This window comes from Pristis pectinata, chromosome 21 (assembly GCF_009764475.1).
Source record: "Pristis pectinata isolate sPriPec2 chromosome 21, sPriPec2.1.pri, whole genome shotgun sequence".
Taxonomy (NCBI): Eukaryota; Metazoa; Chordata; class Chondrichthyes; order Rhinopristiformes; family Pristidae; genus Pristis; species Pristis pectinata.
This window is the reverse complement of record NC_067425.1, coordinates 9,948,344-9,969,504: the sequence shown is the minus strand read 5'-3', so window position 1 is coordinate 9,969,504 and position 21,161 is coordinate 9,948,344. Positions and strand designations below refer to the sequence as shown.

Sequence of the window (21,161 nt, the reverse complement as noted above, 5' to 3'; positions counted from 1 at the left end):
AAAAGTTGAATAGTTTAGGACTTTATTCCCTGGAGCGCAGGAGAATGGGGGGAGATCTTATAGAGGTATACAAAATTATGAGGGGAATGGAGAGGGTGAATGCATGCAGGCTTTTCCCCCCAAGGTTGGGTGAGACTAGAACTAGAGGACATAGGTTGAGGGTGAAAAGTAAAATATTTAAGGGGAATCTGAGGGGGAACTACTTCACTCAGAGGGTGGTGCGAGTGTGGAACGAGCTGCCAGTGGAAGTGGTAGTTACAGGTTCAATTGTAACATTAAAGAGAAGTTTGGATAGGTACATGGATGGGAGGGGTTTGGAGAGATGTGGTCCAGGTGCAGGTGGATGGGACTAGGCAGAAGGTCAGGTTGGCATGGACTAGATGGGCCGAAGGGCCTGTTTCTCTGCTGTGGTACTCTATGACTCTATATGGACATTTACTTAAGGCATACTTGAGTAATTAACTTTTTCTTCAGACTGGTGGTCTGTGATCAGTGTTGTGCCACAGGGATTGGTGCTGGGTCACCTGTTTATGATTTGGGTGAGAATGTACGTGGCACGGTTAGTAAGTTTGCAGATGACACCAAAATTGATGTAGTGAACAGTGAAGGAAATTGTCAGTGGTTACAACAGGATCTAAATCAACTGGGAAAGTGGGCAAGCGAGTGGCAGATGGAAGTTAACTCGGACGTGTGAAAAGTGAAAAGCATTTTGAGAAGTTAAACCAGGGCAGGATGTACACAGTGAATGGCAGGGCCCTGGGGAGTGTTGTTGAACAGGGAGGCCTTGGGGTGAAGAAGGTGAATGGCCAGCTTGCCTTTATCAGCCGAGTCACTGAGCACAAGAGTTTGGACTTCATGTTACAGTTGTACGAAACATTGGTTAGGCCGCACTTGGAGTATGGCATACGATCTTGGTCAACACATTGCAGGGACAATGTGATTAAGCTAGAGAGGGTGGAGAAAAAGACCCTCAAGGACGTTGCCTGGATTGGAGGGCTCGAGTTAAAAGGAGAGATTGGATTGGCTGGATCTGTGTTTCCCTGGAGCAAAGGAGGCTGAGAGGTGACATGAAAGAGGTCTATAAAATTATGAGATGCATAGATAGGGTAGATAGTCAGATCCCTTTCCCTTGGAAGGGATGTCCAAAACTAGAGAGCATGGGTTTAAGGTGAGAAGGAGGGGGTTTAAAGGGGATCTGAGGGTTTTTTTTTAAACACAAAGTGTCGTTGGTATCGGGAATGAGCTGCCAGAGGAAGTGGTGAAGGCAGGAACAGTAACAACATTTAAGAGGCATCTGGACAGGTACTTGAATGAACACGGCATAGAAGGACATGGAATTAATACAGGCAAGTGGGGTTCGTGTAGTTGGGCATAATGGTTGGCATGGACGCCGTGGGTCAAAGGGCCTATTTCTATGTGGTACAACTCTATGACTCTCTGTCCCAAGTTGCACTGCGTCACCCAATGTTGCGGTTGTAACTATGAAACTGTTATTTGCACCTCAGTGAGTTTGCCTGCCTGTTGTCAGATTGAGCTTGGTGGAAATGCCATTCAATTATTCAATTTAACAACAAAACGCATGTGGTCCTGTACCACACCTCATTTTTTTTTCCTCTGAAATACATTTTCATGGAAAGTTAGGGGTGGACGGTAAATGCTTGCCATGCCCATCCCCCCCCCCCCCCCCCCCCCCCCAATAATGAAAAGGAAACTGAGAACAATTTTAATCACCTGTTATCAATTTAATGAGCCTAGTCAACATCTAACATCTGATGATCAGACCTGCCTCTTCCTGAACTGCAAGGTTCATTGATTAGCACTGCAGCTGTGGTTTGAATACATTTGCCCCCATTTTAGAGTTGTTCCTGGACCAAAGCTGGAATCTGTTGAACACCAGTAGGCTGACACTCCAGTGCGTGAATGCTACTTTCTGTCCTTTACACCAGGAACCCTCCTGTCATCTCAGGTAGACACGGAGTATTGACAATGAGTTGGGGAGAATCCCCATAGATCCTGGGCAATATTTATTCTTCAAGCAACATCACCAAACCAAATGAGTTGTCACTATCATATAATGCCACAAGGTTGTGAAATATGGGGAAAGGGCAGTCATTGTGGGACTTACTGCATTACTCTCAGAGAGCAGGCAAGGATAGAAAGACCTCCTCTGTGCTGTTAACCACTCCATGGGTCCACGTGTTTACCTCATGAATTGGGATGGTGGAACGTCCCAATCTGCAATATTTTACACCAATAATTCTTACTCTGCTGTACAGGCAAGTACCCTATTGGCTGAAATGATCAACCAATCAGTCCTCATTGAATTTGGATTTGAAATTTGATCGTGGTTGATTATCTTTGGTCAACTGATGCCAATTTTCATGTTTTAATTTTGTTGATCTGGTACACTGCAAGCACAGAGGTGCAGGATAAGACATAAGAACAGAATTAGGCCATTCGGCCCATCACGGCAGCGTAGTGGTTAGCACGACGCTATTACAGTGCCAGCAATCGGGGTTTGATTCCCGTCGCTGTCTGTAAGGAGTTTGTACGTTTCTCCCGTGTCTGTGTGGGTTTCCTCCGGTGCTCCGGTTTCCTCCCACATTTCAAAAGACGTACGGGTAGATTAATATGGGGGGGTTTAAAATGGGCAGCACGAACTCGTTGGGCCGGAAGGGCCTGTTACCACGCTGTAAATGAGAAAAAAGTCTGCTCCGCCATTCAATCATCGCTGATTTTTTTTCAACCTCATTCTCCTGCCTTCTCCCCATAACCCTTAACCCCCTTACCAAAGTCATCTCGTGTCACAATCAGTTGGTCTTCTAATTTCTTTATCTTTAATTTGCAGAGGAACATGAGAAACGTGACAACCTCCTTTTGGAGAGAGAACCAGAACGCAGAAAAGTGGACTTGGAAAGAGTCAACAATGTGCTTCACAGAGAAGAGGTTAAACCTGAACTGCAAGTTGCCCCCACACTCCTGGTCCAGAAACCTTTGCCTCCTCCAGCTGCAGCCACTACCACAGTTGTCGTGTCGCATGTGGTCAGTCCTTCGCTAACTCCGTCCCCGCTCCCGCCGCAGGTCTTGCAGCATTACCAGCCGGTGCTGAGCCCCACCAACACTGCCAGAGAGGTTTCGCGGTCCCCTCCTGTGCTCCATCCCTCTCCGATCTCTGCCTTCCCTGACCCACATCCTGGTCCAACTGTGGTGAGCAGCCCTCCCCAGCAGCTTCCAAGTTCGGTGCTGGCACTACCACCACATCACGTCATCCAACAGTCGCCTCTGCCACAGCAGTCGGGTGGTCTTAAGTCGAGCCCCCTGGATGATGGAAAGCCCCATGATCAAAGGCGGAGACCCGGAGGGTAAGTGTCAGTGATTGACTATCTCCTTAATTGTCACTGATAACCGTTAACTTTCCTACAGATCTTTCCATTTAACCTGCACTGAACTTTAACCTGGCTTGCTAGCAATGAACTTGTGTGTGGGGAGGAGGATAGTGCAATGGAAAATATTACAGGTAATCCTCAGGTTACGACAGGGGTCTGTTCCTGAGAACTGTTTGTGACCCGAACTGTCCGTAAGTCGGAAATGAACACGCACAGTGTGTGGGAGAGGGTCACGGAAACGGCGGTGACAGGAGACAGAGTGGGCGGCAGGAAGAGCGGCCGCCAGCCGGCCTCACTGACTCGGTGAGTGAGTCTGTTTGGCTGTTGGGTCTTGGTGGGGAGAGAAGGTAGATGGAAATGCCCCGTTCCCACCCGGCAAAAGATCCCTGCAGCCCTGCAGCAGCTGGCAAATCCGTCCCCAGCCATCCCGCTGGTCTCCCAAATGCTTGTTCATATGTACGGGCTGTTGATATCCGGGGAGGATTCGACAGTGGCATTGTGACTGTGTGCAATAAGCCAATCTTTCAGCAGTTTGAGAAATTTTAATTGGATTGTCCCTTACCTGTGTAGTGACATCTTAAGAATCTCTGGAGTCGTACTCTTAATTATCATAAGTGTAATATATTGTTTCAGAAATCAGATATAGGTGACATCCATATTCCGATGGTTCGGGAAACGGAAATTTGCCCTTATAGAATTCACAAATCACTACCAATATATCTGGGATGCGGAATTAAAATTTGCTCTTAGGGAATTTATGTGGGGAATAGAAAAGTTTCTCAAAAAAAAAATCACAAAATTTATTTCTTTTCAACTTACATTTCTTGGCGCATGCACAGATTAACACAGCTTTGTATTGCGGAAAGTTGCATTACTGATATGGCCCGTTTTGTGGGAAGGCAAACCCTCTGTAATGTGGGATTCCACCTGTGTAGGAGGCTGTTATTTGCTTGTTTTGTTTCTCTGTACTTTGGTGAAGGCAGGTGCATGGGGTAAGGTTTAAGCAAAGAAGCCGCTTTGCTGCCATTTATTGAATGGGCAGGACAGTGGAGGATGACATTTCACGTAGACAGCTGGCTCCTTGACTGGGCTCTTCTCTAAAGTTTAGAAAAATGAGAAGTGATTTCATTTAAAGTTACAGGTCTCAACAGGGTAGATGCATGGAGGGTGTTTCCCTTGCTGGGGAGGACTAGAACCAGAGGTTTTAGTCTCTGAATAAGAGATCATTTCGGACCTGAGATGGGGAGATGTTTCTTCACTCAGAGAATGGTGAATCTTTGGAACTCTCTCCTCGGACAGCTGAGGAGGCTCCACCATCGAGTTCATTGAAAAACTGAGTTTGATTACTTTTCTCGATGTAGAGGAATCAAGGGGATATATGGCGTTCATGCTGGAAATGGTGCTGAGGTCGATCAGCCATGATCCTGATGAGTGATGGAATAGGCCTCAAAGGGCCTGTTCTACTCATCCTCGTTCACGTGTTATCACCGCTCACAACAGACTCTGTGTTCTGGCGACAAGTGAGATTTCTACTGTGGCATTTACTCAGGTTATTAAGGCTCCAGTGTTTGCCTTAACTTGTGGAAAATCAGAGCAGTACAATTCTGTATTGTTGTGTTTTACATATATAAACAAGAGTTGTGGCTAGATACATTGAGGAGTTGAGGAAGGAATGGAAGGGCGAACGAAATGCTCTATGTGTCCAATTGTTTAGAAAAAAACCCTATCCTAGTGATGTATTCTGTTAGCTCTCTTGTATCCACTTGGGTACAGTCACATTGTAGTTAAATTGTCATCAAACTCCAAAAAAAAACCAAATGCAGATGCTGGAAATCTGAAATATTCAGCAGGTCATCAATGGAGTGAGAAACAGAGTTAATGTTTCAGGTCCAGCACCTCTCCAACTGAGTATTTCCAACACTTTCTGTTTTGATCATAGTTGTTAAGTTACAGGGCAAGGATTCCAAAGGCCTGGACTGATGAACAGGCCATGCATTTAACTGCAGTTAACGAAATAAATCCAAAAGAGGAAGAAAATTTCATGAATCTTATCAGATTGTCAAAAATGGAGGGAGGGACATCTGCTCTTCTTGTTTCAGACTCTGTTCCTCCAGACCCACCTTTGATTGAGTCGTAACCCTCTGAAATGGCTCAGCAGGCCACTCAGTTCAAGGATGATCATAGAGGGGCAATTAATGTTGACTTTGCCAGCAATGTCTGTGGCCCTGTGAATGGAAAATATCTACCATAGAAAGCTGTGAAGCTGGAATAGGTTTACCTGGCTGTTCCCTATTCTAGGTTAATGTACTGTAATGAAGTATAGTACATTCATTCATTGAGTCAATCCAGTATTAACCCCATAATTTTCTTTCATTAGGAAAGAAAGCCCAAAATAACCTTTTTTATATTAAAGTTACATAATGATGATGAGGATTAAAGACTTGCTTTGTGGTCATGGTCACAATTAAATCTTTGAGTATAAATAGCTGCAGCCTGCTTTAATGTTACATCTTAATAAATTAAAATGAGAAGGTTTTAGCAGCCAATTGAGCAAGTGTCCGTTGATTGCTCCACAGTCTGCAATAGTTGGTGAGGCAGGTATATTTTCCGAACTTTTGGGATTCTCCATCTGCTTTTAATACAGAACATCTTGTCCGGTCTTTGGTGTCTTCTCTGAGAAAGGGATTAAACCTTGGGTACTAGGTCTAAAAAAAAAGTGTTGGGAATTCCAGTTTTGGGTAGAGATCACCTTCTGAGTGACGTGTAGAGTCTTAACAGTGATTTTGTTATATGCCCATAGCAAAATGTTTTGGATATCCAGGAATTAAAAGCCTTAAAACCATCATCCACACACTTTGTTTTTTACACACTCACACACTATATTTATAATATCTCTAGCAGGAAGGACACCATCATACCTTGGCTGACAGATTTTTTTTTAGCAATTTCCTGAAACAAGATTTTTTTTCTATCTAATGAACAAGGACAATGGCCCTCTGCATGTTAAAGCAAATACAGACCCTTATTCAGTTGGAGTTCCCTATGCATTCTACACAAGGCAGTGAAATGCACTGATAAAGCCCTAAGGAAAATACAAAAGCAATTAGTGATTTGATGTTTTGAGTGCAGCCATCTTCCACATCAATGAGATGAAATTTCATGTTTTCATAAAAGCATCAGAACTCCCAGTAGAAGGAACAGGTCTGAATTATGTTCCTGATGAACTTGGGCTTCTGCTTATCCTTGGGGAGGCTAGAATCTTTGTTCTTATGGAATGTTCAAAAACTGTAGCATTGCAGGTCAGAACATTCTTTTAGAGTCAGAGTCATACAGCACGGAAACAGGCCCATGCCAATGCCAACTTGTCCATGCCAACCAAGATGCCCATCTAAGCTAGTCCCATTTGGCCCATATCTCTATAAACCTGTCCAAATGTCTTTCAAAAGCTATCATTGCACCTGGCTCTATTGCTTCCTCCGGCAGCTCGTTCCATATACCCACCCCCCTCTGCATGAAGAAGTTGCCCCTCAAGTCCGTTTTAAATCTTTCCCCTCTCACTTTAAACCTATGCTCTCTAGTTTTTGATTCCCCTTCCCTATGAAAAAAGACTGTGTGCATTCACCCTATCTTTTGCCCCTCATGATCTTGTACACCTTTATAAGGTCACCCCTCAGTCTCCTATGCTCCAAGGAATAAAGTCCTAGCCTGTCCAACCTTCTCCTATAACTCAGGCCCTCAAGTGGTGGCAACATTCTCATAAATCTTAATTGGATTTGAAATTCATTTGCATCCATTTGGCATGTGCTACTACTGGTTGTTCCCTAAATGTTCATTGCTGATGGAGTTTGTTCTTCAGCAATAGGATGGTCAAAGCTGCATGTGACCATCCTGACACAGAGACAAACTTGAGTAAGGCTCAATGCTCTGCAAAGCCAAAGTCTTTGACTGGGTCACAAACTACTTGCTTTAGAAAGTCTTGACATTGAGTTTGGCCAGGCTAGGACTTTATTCCTTGGAGCATAAGAGACTGAGAGGTAATCTTTTAGAGGTGTATAAAATTCTGTGGGGCGTAGATAGGGTGAATGTGCACAGTCTTACAGTCTTTTTCCCAGGGTTGGGGAATCAAGAACTAGAGGGCATAGGTTTAAGGTGAGGGGAAAGATTTAATAGGAACTTGAGGGGCAACTTTTTTTACAGAAAAACTGGTATGTATGTGGAATGAGCTGCCAGAGGAAGTGGTTGAGGTGGGTACAGTAAAAACTTTTAAAAGACAGTTGGACACGTACATGCATTGGAAAGTTTTGGAAGGCCAAATGCTAGCAAATGGGATTAACTTGGATGGGGCATCTTGGTCAGCAAGGACCAGGTGGGCCGAAGGGCCTGTTTCCGTGCTATATAACTCTATGACTCTATAATAATTCCAAGACCTTTCAACAGACAAAAAACAAGTTTGGATAATACAGCACTATGCAGAGCAACGTTTTGCCTCTTGTTGAGAATATGGATCCCAGTTCTGAACTCTTCTTGGAAAACGCAGGGGCAGCTGGACAGTTGATGATCGGGCTCCTTGGGAGTAATTCAGTTATCCCCAAAGAATTGTTCTGTTCGTGTTTCAGAGGGAAATAGTCTGGTTTTGTAGAGTTTTCAGCATGTACTTTACTGATAAACTGGATCTCAAGCTGGGAACATCAGAGTTGTGTAGCGGTTAGTGCGACACTATTACAGCGCCAGCGACCTGGGTTCAATTCCGGCCGCTGTCTGTAAGGAGTTTGGTACGTTCTCCCCATGACTGCGTGGGTTTCCCTTCAGGTTGCTCCAGTTTCCCCCCACATTCCAGAGACGTACGGGTTAAGAAGTTGTGGGCATGCTATGTCGCTACCAGAAGTGTGGCGACACTTGCGGGCTGCCCCCAGAACATTTTTACGCAAAAGATGCATTTCACTGTGTGTTTCGATGTACATGTGACTAATAAAGAATATCTTGCCTCATTCTCCCACTGGCTACCAACATGTTTGGGATTATGTAGCTCTAAACATGATTGGAGCAATTTTTTTCTGCAGAATTTATATATCTCCCAATTTTATTGTTATTGCTGCAAAATTGTATTTTCTCCCAATTTTATTGTTAAAACTATGTCCTGGACCACCGTGTGCAGTCAACTTGGAAGTTGGGTTCTGGCAGTGCTGCTCTGAAAGCTGAGATGATTGATGCATGGAAGCTCTCCTGGTGCCTCTCTGAAGAGAAAGCACTTGTCCCTGGGTGGCACAGTGCAGTGGGTGAACCCACATTTCACTGTGTAGTGATGTACTGGTCCCAGCTTGAAGCAATTCAACAAAGTACTGTCAAAGCCCAGTAGACTTGCACAGTTTACTTGAATGTACCAGATGGTCTATGTTACTCCACAGAACATAAAATTTTGTTTTAGGTTGCCAATAAAGCAGTGCATTAATATTCCTTTTCTATTCTTAATTAGGCTAGTTTATTACATGACTTGAAGAAAGAATTGTTGATGTAAGCTGCAGCTAAGACTGAGCACTGCATGTTGCTGGTTACATCTAAATGCATGGTCTGGAAGGTTTGACTCTGGGCTGGGAGCTATCCATGAATTCTGATTCAGTGTCAGCAATTGCTGATGACCTGTGTGTCTATTCAAGCCATGCTTGAAACAAGCTGTCAATTCTGCTAACCCTTGAGAATCAAAAACTAAATTGGATGAAGATATACCCTGGTTTTCAAGAGACAAAAAGTTCCAATCATCCTAATCTGAAAGGAAGACTCCTTACTTTCCTGACAACAATTAAAATTGCTCAATCAGTTCAGATTCTGAATTTTTACCTGAGGAATTAATTTCTGGTCACATTTATAGAGGAATTAGATTGCTATAAGATCGATTGACCCAGCCACAATGTACTGGGTGGCTGATGAGCTGGCCTGTTCTTGAAGCTTTATTCAGATTGTGCCTCAACAGTAAAGTCTTCTTTGTGAAGTTGATGGTTTCCCTTGTGCTGAAAGTCAGGCGATGATGAATACTAACATAAAGTCTGTGAATTAAAGTGATAATAACAGGGAACGTGGACACCTTCACTCAGTTAATTCCCTTTTCTCTCTAGTTTTTCTCCATCTCCCGTGATTGTGTCTTTTTTTTATACTAACTCCACCCATATTAAATTTGCCTTCACAATAAAGAATATGCTTATAATTTTGCTGGGAACTGTAAATGGCTTAAATGGCTCTTTGTCCTCGCCCTCAGATAACAAAACAGGGAAAAAAAGGTCAACATTGATATTGATGACTGTTAACTCTTTCCCCATGACTTGGAAACTTAATGGATTCTTCATATTTTCCTTCTTATCTCTTGCCTAAAAATTCATCTGGAGATCTACGAACAAACACCATCCCTTCCTGCCCTTGCAGATTGTTTATATTAGTACATCTCTACCTTGTAAACCGTGGAAGCTCCTGACACCTAATCCGAACATATGTACTCTGTGGTTCCTGTAACTGGAACCTTGTAGCCTAACGGCATGAATTCTCCACTTTTTAGGTAATCCCACCCCCACCCCACCCCACCCCACCAGACTTCTTCTCTTCTTCCCTTTCCTAGCCCTTTTTTCCTCTCTCTCCTTACCTTTGACCCATCCCCCGGTGGATCTGCTCTCCCCTCCTCCCCCGCACCTGCCTATCACTATCTCTTACCTGCATCTACCTATCGCCTCCCTGTGCCCACCCCGCCTCCTCTCTTTTGTCCACCTATCACTGCTCTGCTTTTCCCTACTATATTATTGGTCTTCCCCTTTTCTGATCTTCAGTCCTGAAGAAGGGTCCTGACCCGAAACGTTGACCGCCTGCTTTTCTCCACGGATGCTGCCTGGCCTGCTGAATTCCTCCAGCATCATAGTGTTCTTCATCTAGATTCCAGCATCTGCAGTCCTTTGTTTCTCTGCACATCTTTCCTCTCTTTTTAATCTTCGCTCTTATGTGAGAATTCAGAAAAGGACATTAAGTGATCGAAAACAAAAACATTTTAGGCTCTGGGGAAAGGGGAAGGAAGTGGGATTAATGTGAAAGCTCTTTCACAAGGCTGCCATGGGTACCAAGGGCCAAATGGTCTGCTATCTGTATAATTTTACTTGTTAACACTTATTTGAATTATGGAATGGAAGATGCTTTAATGCAGAAAGAGAAAAGTGGAATGTCTATTTTTGTCCTGTGTAAGTTCCCAGGCTCAAACCTTAGTCTGAGAAGTGTGCTAATTGATTAATATTAACCTCAGTAGGCCCAGAAGAAATTACCAACCAGGGGTACCTGTACTTCATTTCTATCCAGAATCAGGTTATGTAACCCATAATCAAATTGTTGATCAATATTCATTGACTTGGACTAGATTTTTTAAAAAATTACTGTGGTGGGAGGAGGTGAGGCAGGGGGCTGCCAGTACTCGGGGAGTGGCACCTCAATGAGTTTAGGAGAGAGGCTTAAGATTTTGAGGAGACCTGCTGAGGGCTTTCAGTTTTCAAACCAGTGGAGTCATAATCTACCTTAGAGGAGCACACGATGTTGATGCCAAAGTCTTCAGAATGAAATGACTTTTACAGGAAACATGGAGGGGTGCCAACCAATTCACAGTTCATAACAGGCCATGCAGAGAGTGGGAATGAATGAAAAACTGCAGAACACATTGTCTCAATGGATTCTTGGAACTGCTATAAATGAATGTGGAAATGACAGTGTGACCTTACACTTTGTCTCATTACATTTAATTTTTGTGAGGTTTGGTTGAGTGACTAGAATAATATGTAAACAATTAATTCTTTTTTAATTTCAGGGCAGGGGACACGGGAAGTCCACAATAACTGGAGAAGAATAGGTATGTACCGGCTGATATCAGTATTCTGTTTGGATGGAAGATGAAGGAAATGACTCCCGTTTTAAAACTACTAGAGTTTAAACGGTCTCCTTTTGCATTCCTTGGTTCACAGGCGGGCTCATTTAAAGGAATGTTTTGAACATTGAAAAAGAACATTCCCAATCCTGGATGATAAGAAAACATCAAACCTAAGTGTTTTGCGGAGTGCCTTGCGATATATTCAGGTATGAATAATATAGAGAGATTCTAGTAACCTTTACTGAACTTTTGGGAACTTGAATGTTCAGACTGCCATGTCTCTTTCTGTTTTGCAATGTTGTGGCATTTCTGTGCAAAGTATTTCAGAAGAAACAGTCAGATTTGTGGCTAATGCAATTTTCTCTGGGAAGGTTTATTTAAAGCATCCTCAATTTGCTGATACCTAAAATTTCATGGTTTTGTTGAGGGTGTGTTAAGTTTTTATTGTTACTCTAGAATAGGGACTTTCTTTTGGAAAGTACATATTTAAATGAAACTCCTCAGTCTCTGTGATCAATCTTCTATGATTTTGGAATTTTCCAGGAAGTAATTCAGTGGCATCCATGCAGGATTTAAGTAAAAATCGAGAAGACTCTCAATGTGACCGAGTAAGAAGTTGGGATTAAGTTCTGGGAAATAAGTAATAGCACTAGCAGGAAGTAAATGCTTCTACGCAAAGTGTCACTCAAAGCTATTGATGTTACATAAACATAATATAATGAAGAGTTGAGATGATAAATGTACTCTTAATAAGTTTGTGATTGTGTAACAAACTAATTTTAAGCTTGAGGAACTTCAGTAAGATCCCCAGTGAGATGGGGACAAAGGTCAGCATTGATGTGGTGGGTTGAGGGGCCTGTTTCTGTGCTGTGTGACTCTACGGTCTGTGTAGGGTGATGTTACTGCTTCATGACCTGGCGTTTGCTTCAATGCTGAGATTTCTCGTGGTGACCTTTCAGTCCATATTCTAAACCTAAGCCCCCAGAATATTTTCTAATGCTTACTGATTTTGTTTCTGTTGCGTCAGTGGGTATCTTCTAAGCTGTTGCAATGAAGATGCATTTAGATTAAGGTAGAGCTTAGCCAACACATCCTTTATTCAAGACATCGATCGAAAACTCACTAACAGCATCTGGGTACAACAATGTATCAGAGTTATATTGTGTGATACACTATAGTTCTTAATGACACCCTATACATATATTCACTACTTACCCTTCAAACAGAACTACAACCATATAATTAGCTAAGTTATTTACGTATGTGAAACTATATAGTCAATTATTTACACATGTGTGCAGTTATAAGTTTCTTGACCTCAACTTCAGAAGAGTTTTTAACTTCAAGAAGGAACATTAATCATTTCCCAACTACCTATTGAGTCTAATATGCAGTTCACCTTAACAGAGGGTATCTCCTATGTAGGGAGATTGTAGAGAGGGTATCTCCCATGTAGGCAGTTATCCTGCCTCAGTAGAAGGTGATGGAAGTATTTCAATTAAATATCTTGTTTTACAACTGAATGACTTGCAGCAGTATCTATCCCCATGTTGATTTTTGCTTCTTCAATGTATTGTTTCTGCCTTTATCTCTGTGTACCATAAATGTTGTTTGGAATAATTTCAAACTCCTCATCTTCCAACTCTCCGGTATTAAGGCACAAGTTAAAGCACATGATACACTACAGTTCTTCACTGCATGTACTTTTCCCAAGTGGAAAACCCACTGATACTTTTTTAAATCTATTGACTGCCCCTGTACATTAGCAGATTGTCCTTTCATCCACCTCGGTTGGTCTCATGTCCCTCCTGTCTGTAGTGAGTTCCAGTCAAATGAATTTGGCTGTTGTCAAGTTGGTTCCCAGAAGACTCTTTGTCCAAAGCCCAGAACTGCCCATATTTTAATACAATTTAAAAGGGAAAAAGCCCAAGGTTGATTGTGTGAATTAAAGCTTATTCTTACCAGTAGATCAAGAAAATTGGCCACAGATTACCGTTATGGCAACTGGCTCAGTTGGTAGCAGTGTTGTCTCTGATTAAGAAGATGTGTCCTCAAGTCCCGTAGAAGAGAATTGGGCACAGTTTTTTTTGGCACAAAAAAATTAGGCTCATTCTCCAGTGCAGTACAGAGGGATGATACATTCTCAGAACTGCTGTCTTTTAGCTGAAATGTTAACCTGATGTAATCTACTCGCTCAGAAAGATACTCATTTTAAAGGACAAGGGAATTACCCTGCATCCATATTTCTCCCTTAGTCCACACCAAAGAAAACAGACTAAGATGTTGTCATATTTTGCTTGCCGTAAGCAAATTGGCTGCCGTGTTTCCCACATTACGGCGGCAATTATAGTTGAGAGTTCTATGAGGGGAAAATGATTCTGGACATCCTGAAAGGTCATTGTTTTTTTCTGTGCAGAACTAACAGAGGGTCGGGGTGGTTGTGTTGGGGATGCAAGAAGGCAGTAATTCACAGTATCAAACCACTTATCTCTAAGCTTCTAAGGGGGGGAGAAAAGCATTGTTTATGGAAGGAGTCTTGCATTATTGTTAAACGAGTGGGCTAAATTGTCCAACATCTACCCAATTTCTGCATGAAAGGGTTCTAGAATACATAGTTTGGAACTGAATGGTCCATATCATCAGGTTAAGCATAAAAAGAGTGCACTGGCATTTAAAATGCACCTTTTCCCCACCTTGGGATAGCCCAAGCGTTATGTAGTCACTAGAATACTTTGTGTATAAGTAATTGGTTTATTATTGTCACATGTACCAAGACTGAAAAATTACAGTCTTGTGTTGATGTAAAAAATGTATTACTCTAAGTTGATCAATACTACTTTGGATCATGCTGTATTAGAATTACTTAGCTTTTTTTAAGACTCTTTAAATCCCAATTATGACCAACTTCACATTAATCTTAAAATAATTTGCATCTTAAGTGGTGTAATGTTTTTGAATATCCCAGTGTGGCATTTCCTTTTCTAATGTTTATGCTTTGCTGTCCCTTTTAATCAAAGCGTCAAAATCTTCTGAGGCAAAGAACCGAGGTTTTTTAAGGGCTACAATAGGTCCCAAGTTATTTCCGAAATCTAAATGGTAATCATTTTTCCAACCCCACAATAAAACAGCAGCAATCATAAGTACTTTGCAGTGTTTCCTCAGATTTTCTTTTGTAATCTGTGTTTTTTGAACACACAATTTTACTTCATTTCTGATGTCATTACCCTAACAGACGTGAATTTTAGCTTGGCTCAGTGGTAACACTGCTGCCTTATTCAGGAGCTTTCATGTTCCTGTGGCACTTTGGGGCTTTAGGGTTTAATCGAGACACATTGTCGAAGGTGCCTATGATGTTAACCACATTTCCCTCTCCACGGATATGGCCTGACTTGCTGAGAATTTCTGTCACTTTCTCTTTTTATCTTTTTGTGCTCCACAAATGATTAACTTAGAAACATCAAAATATGTGGAATAAGAGGGCATAGATTTAAGATCAGAGGTGAGAGATTTAAAAGAGACAACAGGGGCAGCTTCTTCACTCAAAGGATGCATATTTGGAATGAGCTGCTAGAAACAGTGGTTAAGGCGGGTACAGTAGCAACAGTTTAAAAGCCATCTAGATAAGCACATGGATAGGCGGGGTTTAGAGGGCTATGGGCCAAACACGGGCAGATGGGACCAGCTCACTGGGCAACACAGTCAGCACAGATGAGTTGGGTCGAAGGACCTGCTTCCGTGCTTTATGACTCTTAAGAACAAATTCTTTTTTTTAAACTTGGTTATTCTGCAGTATAACTTCATGGTATTATTGTCCTTTATCTGCTCTGCAATCTTCAGGTGCCTGACACATTGTCAGTGTGAATCATGCTAGTTAAACTAAAGATTGTAAATGAGTGCTGGTGAGTGAGAATTTCCACACGGTGCTACGAGGGTTAAGAGATACGATCGTGCTGATAATGGTATGCTAACTGAAAGATGATCAGGAGTGTTTTTGCAAGAGCTTGAACCAGATGTTAATAAGTGTACTGACGGTCTTGTTAGGGAGCAAATCACCAGTTAAAATGGGTTTTCAAATGAATAACTGTCTCTTTAAACCATGAAAAATGCAATCAGATTTTAATTTGTTCACTTTTGGGATACGTGTTGCTGCATTTATTGCCCATCCCCTTACTGCTCTCAAACTGAGGAGCTTGCTAGTCATTTTCATTCACTATTGTGTGTGGAGTCACACGTAGGGCAGATTACCCTGCCTAATGGACATTAATGAACAACATGGGTTCTTAATGAAAATCTGGTAGCTTCAGGGTCACCTTCACTTATATTAGCTTTCCAATTTCAGAGTTTGTTTAATTAATTGAACTTAGATTCCCTAGCTGTCGTGGGATATGAACTCATGTCATCCAATCATTAGTGTAGACCTCTGGTAGGCCGGTCCAGCAATGTAACCATTACGCTGCTATACCCCTGTGAACAGCCTGCTTCCATTTGGTTTCGTACTGTGAAGGGTTGATAGGACAGCAACTTGAATTAATCAACCTCAAAAAGATTTAAACCAAATTCTGTCTACTTGAGGTTTGGATGGAATGAAAAGTTTCTCTCTCCACAAAAGACAAATAAGCAAAAATCTGACCCTGCTTTAAGTACTGAATGTACAGTAGTACTTTGTTTCCTATCCAGAGACCAATGCAACAAGGGGGTCTATTAGGTTTCAGGTCCAAGTCTGCACAGTTATTCCATGAGCAACTGGCGTACTCTTGGATTATTTTCTGCCTGTCTTTTCAACAGGACTTGGCACATTTCCTGGATGCCTCATGTAAGAAGTTGGAAATGGAACTTTTTAGCTATTGTACAGTGAATCCTTTTTTTCTCATCTTCACCCTGTCCTCCCCCCTCCCCCACTAGACAAAACTTGTGTTTCGAGTCAGCTAAGACATGCTGAGCTCCTGCCTTTAAATTCTTCAAATTAATTCAATTCCCTCAAATCACAGATCTGTTTATTGGCAGAGAAATAGCACCGATCCACAGGTTTTGGGTGCGTTTCATAACTGCCCCAAATGGGATTAGCGTCATCTGCAGCCCGTTCTTGGAGGATCAAAAATGGAGTACCCCTAATAGATTGTTACTTTCTTCATAATCTTTCCCATGTTATTCTCTCCACCAGATAGATATTTGGTAGATATTATAAAGAATGATAAATGTTTTGGAGGAATACATGTAATTTTTGTTACCACACTTGTAATGCAGAATTTATTGCCATTTGAATTTTGATGGGTTTTTTTGCATGCATTTATGTGAAGTAGGTTGCTACTGTAATGTCCACAGTGAATGTTTATAAGACTGCCATCACAAGGGATCTAATGGGATGATGTTAAATATTGTACTACTAAATGAATTCTCAAACTGTAGTAGTACAGTGAGGAATTTTATGCAGGTGGTAAACAGAGGTACCAAAGGAGCTGAGCATTATTGTGAGGGGCAATGACAAGGCTTGAGAAGTGAACCTCATTTCTTGGCTTCTATTTTTTAGCAATCTTAATAAGCAACTGTCTCATCTTGTCTAAGTTGTATTTCCGCCAGTGGTTTCTCCATAATGTCCTAGATTATGACTGGTTTAGGCAGGGTTGATCCAGGGAAGTTGCTCTCATCAGTAGATGGTTCAAGGACTTGGGAGGGGTGGGTGTGGTGAGGGGGAGGGGGGAATAGATTTAACAGTTTGGGTAAAAGATGCCAGAGAGATGTGAGCAAAAACATTCTTACTCAGTTATAATTTGGAATTCTCTACCTATAGGAGTGCTGGAAACAGAATAAATCAGTCAAGAGCGAATTGGATAGGCACTTGAGAAAGAGCAACTTCCAGGGATATGGACAGGGAAATGGGACTAGCAGGAGTCTGTATAAAGGTGATGGACCAATTGGCCTCATTCTGTGCCACAGCAGCTCAATCTTTGTGGATAGCACAATACAATTCATGTTGCTGTGCTAAGCACCAAAACATCTTTCATGAACATAGATCAAGATAAATTCATGATGCTAAACTGAGATCAGTATAGAATAGGAGGGGAGAATGTTGGGATACAATAAAATCCTGCCTATATCTTGCATGTGGTCTGTAAACTTGGTGTCCTAGATAATGAAGACAGCCCTAAAGTGCACATTAATTGATTCTGGAGGTATATTAGTGTCTTAGTTTATCCCTGTAAATGAATAAGTTGGTGGCTTTTTGAAAAATTAGTTTCTGAAATATGAAATTATTCATGTGTGGCGACTCACCGTCTAGTCGGGCGAACCGGCTCGGCAGTCGGGTCGCGCGGCGTCGGAGCGACGAGGCCCAAGATGGCGGCGGGCCTCGTCTTTCCGAGCGACGGGGAGAACCCGCGCGCGGGAAAGTCCTGATGACGTAGGACTTACGTCATTGCCGGTTTTTTGGGCGGGAGTTTCTCTCCCTTAAAGGGCCCGCACAAGGCGGGAAAATAAACCAGTTCTGTTTGGCAATCCTCCGAGTCGAGTCTTGTTTTATTCCGCAGTAGCAACCGCTACACATGCTAAATTATATTAATAGATTAGTTCTGACTTTGATCACTGAGTCTTGACCGAGACATAGTTGTAACACATGGTTTCTAAAATGCAGTTACTTCATTTGGGTTGGCCCCTTTTAAGAGCTGTGCTCTGAAAAGCAAAAATGTATCTAAAAGCTAAATTATACAAAATTACACAAATGCTGGAAATCTGTTTAGAACTGAGAAATATTTAGCAGTCAAGCAGCATCCGTGGAGAAAGACACAAGACTTTCAGGTCAATGATCCTTCATGGGGTCAAATTGGCCACATTGAGTATAATTGTTAGAAGTGTGTGATTATCTTCACTACACAGTCTGTAATGGTTCAAGAAAGCAATGCAACACCACTGTCTCCAGATTAGTTAGGGGCGGACAATAGATACTAGCTGGCCAGTGACACCCACATCTCACAAATGAATAAACCAATCCCGAATTTTTGCTCCTGGGGCCAAGCTAGCACCAAGGATCATATAAACAGCAGGAAATTACTAGCTTTATCACTTTGTTTAAAGTGCCTATCTTTGGCACTTTTGAACATTTGATACAAGATCATTTGTATAGAAAGGACTTCCATTTGTAAGTTCTGTTCATGACTTCAGGGGGTCCCAAGTGCTTTAAACCCAATGAAATAATTAGTGGAAGTGTGATGACAGTTGCACTGATGGGAACATGAAAGACAATTTGGGCTAGTCCCACACATGGCAGTGAGGTAGGTGGCCAGATAATCTATCTTTGTGATGTGATTGAGTGATTTAATAATTGGGCATGGCAGCAGTAACAATACAATGGAATCTTTCTTTTCATTCCAGCTGAGACCTTGGCTTAACATCTCATCTGAAAGACTGTATGCCAGTGTAGAACATCCCTAGAACATAGAACATAGAACCTAGAACACTACAGCACAGTAAAGGCCCTTTGGCCCACAAAGTTGTGCTGACATTTTATCCTGCTCTAAGATCTATCTAACCCTTCCCTCCTACATAGCCCCCTATTTTTCTATCATTCATGTGTCTATCTAAGAGTCTCTTAAATGTCCCTAATGTATCTGCCCCCACAACCTCTGCCGGCAGTGCGTTCCATGCACCCATCACTCTCTGTGTAAAAAAAAAACACTTACCCCTGATATCCCCCTTATACCTTCCTCCAGTCACCTTAAAATTATGTCCCTTCGTGTTAGCCATTGTCGCACTGAGGAAAAAGTCTCTGACTGTCCACTCGATCTATGCCCCTTATCATCTTGTACACTAATGTGTCTGGGTGGATCAAGTCTTTGGAATGGGACTTGAAGCAACAATTTTTGGACTTGGACTCGGTCTAGGCTGTGATTCCATAAAAACTGGTGCACTGTCCCAATGTCTTTCCAGAAATTTGGTCAACAAATCCCACTATAATTCTCTCCTACCCATTATGCAGTGCAGAGTTGAAATCAAGAGGCCACAATAATGGCTGTCTGACAGACTGGCTGAACATTTTCCCTGTAAGTTTCAGTTCAGGTTTAGGGCAGCAACTAACCCCTGGTTGGGGGACAGGGTTCAATTGTGTTTTGAATTGCTGTGAAAGTTGGGTCAATGTTAACCTTGATAGCAATTTAGCCGATTGAGTATTGCATAACATTAGCAACACAGAAACAGGCCATGTTCTGCCTTTAATGTGCTTGTGACGATTGTTTCATTTCTATCTACACCAGCAGTTTAGGTAGAAAGTAGTTTGGGACCAGAGTTGAATTACAAATCTCTCCCTCATTGCACAAGAATGAAGTTTTATTCTCTTTTCTTTTTTAGGTTCTGATATTTACTAGACCAAATAATTTGTTTGTGTATTATTTACTTAATGGTCTTGAAATGCCTCACTGCTTTATAACCTCAGCTAAATCATTCTGTTGAGGGTCAGCACATCAAACCCTTGGTTTTGGTGCTGGTAACCTCAGTTGCCTGGGTCTCATTCTCTGGAATTCCTGTTCGAACCTCATCACTTCTCCATCTCTATTTTCACGCAGGCACACGCACACAGTTTCTCAATGTCTTCTTTGACTTAGATGATAATTATTTTCCTCATAACATGACAAAACCATCCCTGAATGTATTTCTATTATTATAATTTAAAATCATTTCTGTTATTATTTAGAATAAAAATTAAAGCTTCCCCTGGCTTTTAGATGGGAGAATACTGACTAATGTCCAAGTTCATTAGTCCAAACTGCAGACCCGTCTGCTGGCATACTGCCAGCACTTGGTAGAGTAGTGTGAACAGCACTTTTGTGAGGTATTAACTTTTGAATAAGATTAACTTCAACCTCTGTGACATTGATCTGTAATATGGAATGTGCTTCTGATGTTGCTTTGCAGTTCCATCCATTTAGAACTCCAACTCAAGCCTAGGTGTGTATTATTGTTCTGGTAGCCTCGACATCCAGTCCATACTCTGCTCAACTTTCACCTTTTTATGGTGGGTGGTTGGCCAACCCTGACACAGGGACATTGAAACCAATTGTGAAGAATCTACTGGAGACACAAGAGTCTGCAGATGCTGGAATCTGGAATTGTTGATGTTTTGAGTCGAAGAGTCCTGATGCAGGGTTTTGACCCGAAACCTCAACAATTCCTTTCTCCTCACAGATGCTGCTTGACCCATTGAGTTCCTCCAGCAGTTTGTTTGTTGCTTGGTGAAGAATCTACTGTCAGCCTGGTGGAAATGAGCTAAGTCAGCACTAGCTCAGGATCGAATCTGAGACCTTCCTAGTCTCTGCAGCTGCAGCATAAACCCACTGAATCATTTAGAAAGTTACGTTATGGAAAAAAGACTGGTATTTGCTGAAAATACTACTACTTGTCAGGATGTCACTGCATTTTGCGGCAGTGACCAGCATTACTTTATAACTTTATTTCCAGATGGCTTCCATCAGGCAGTGTGGGTGTAGAGCTACGTGCAGAAACATGATCACCTTATTAAATAACAAGTGCATTTTCCTTTTGTTAATGGCTCTGCTAAATGAGTGAGTGATTTCTTGTAAACAGCATATACTATCCGTATACACTAACTTTTTTAAAAAAAAAGGACTCTATTGGATATGCAAAATAAAAAAAAAATTAAATGTTGGGTCAATGAGTCACACACTAGAATGCCTTCTGAGCACCAGCTGAGCTCATTTGGAAGCAACTTGTACTTTACCTTCTGATAGCTCTGATTGCTTGTGGAGTATAATGTGAAGTACACCAGCAAGTTTTGTGGATTACCAGATGCCATCCAGACTCCAGTGACCAAACTCTTTGAAACTCGTCTCAAGTTCTGAGTGCACTTGATGACATGCACATCGGAACTAATTAGGTGTAATTAG

The 21,161-nt window shown here is 41.9% G+C and overlaps 1 protein-coding gene across 1 annotated transcript in view; it reads left to right on the top strand.

The window, feature by feature from the left end:
* LOC127581485 (max-binding protein MNT-like) overlaps positions 1-21,161 on the top strand; it is a 111,371-nt gene that overhangs the window by 2,478 nt on the left and 87,732 nt on the right. The window contains 4 exon segments of the mRNA XM_052035944.1: positions 2,849-3,366; positions 11,217-11,235; positions 11,238-11,253; positions 11,366-11,477. Coding sequence (XP_051891904.1) covers positions 2,849-3,366; positions 11,217-11,235; positions 11,238-11,253; positions 11,366-11,477 — 665 coding nt within the window.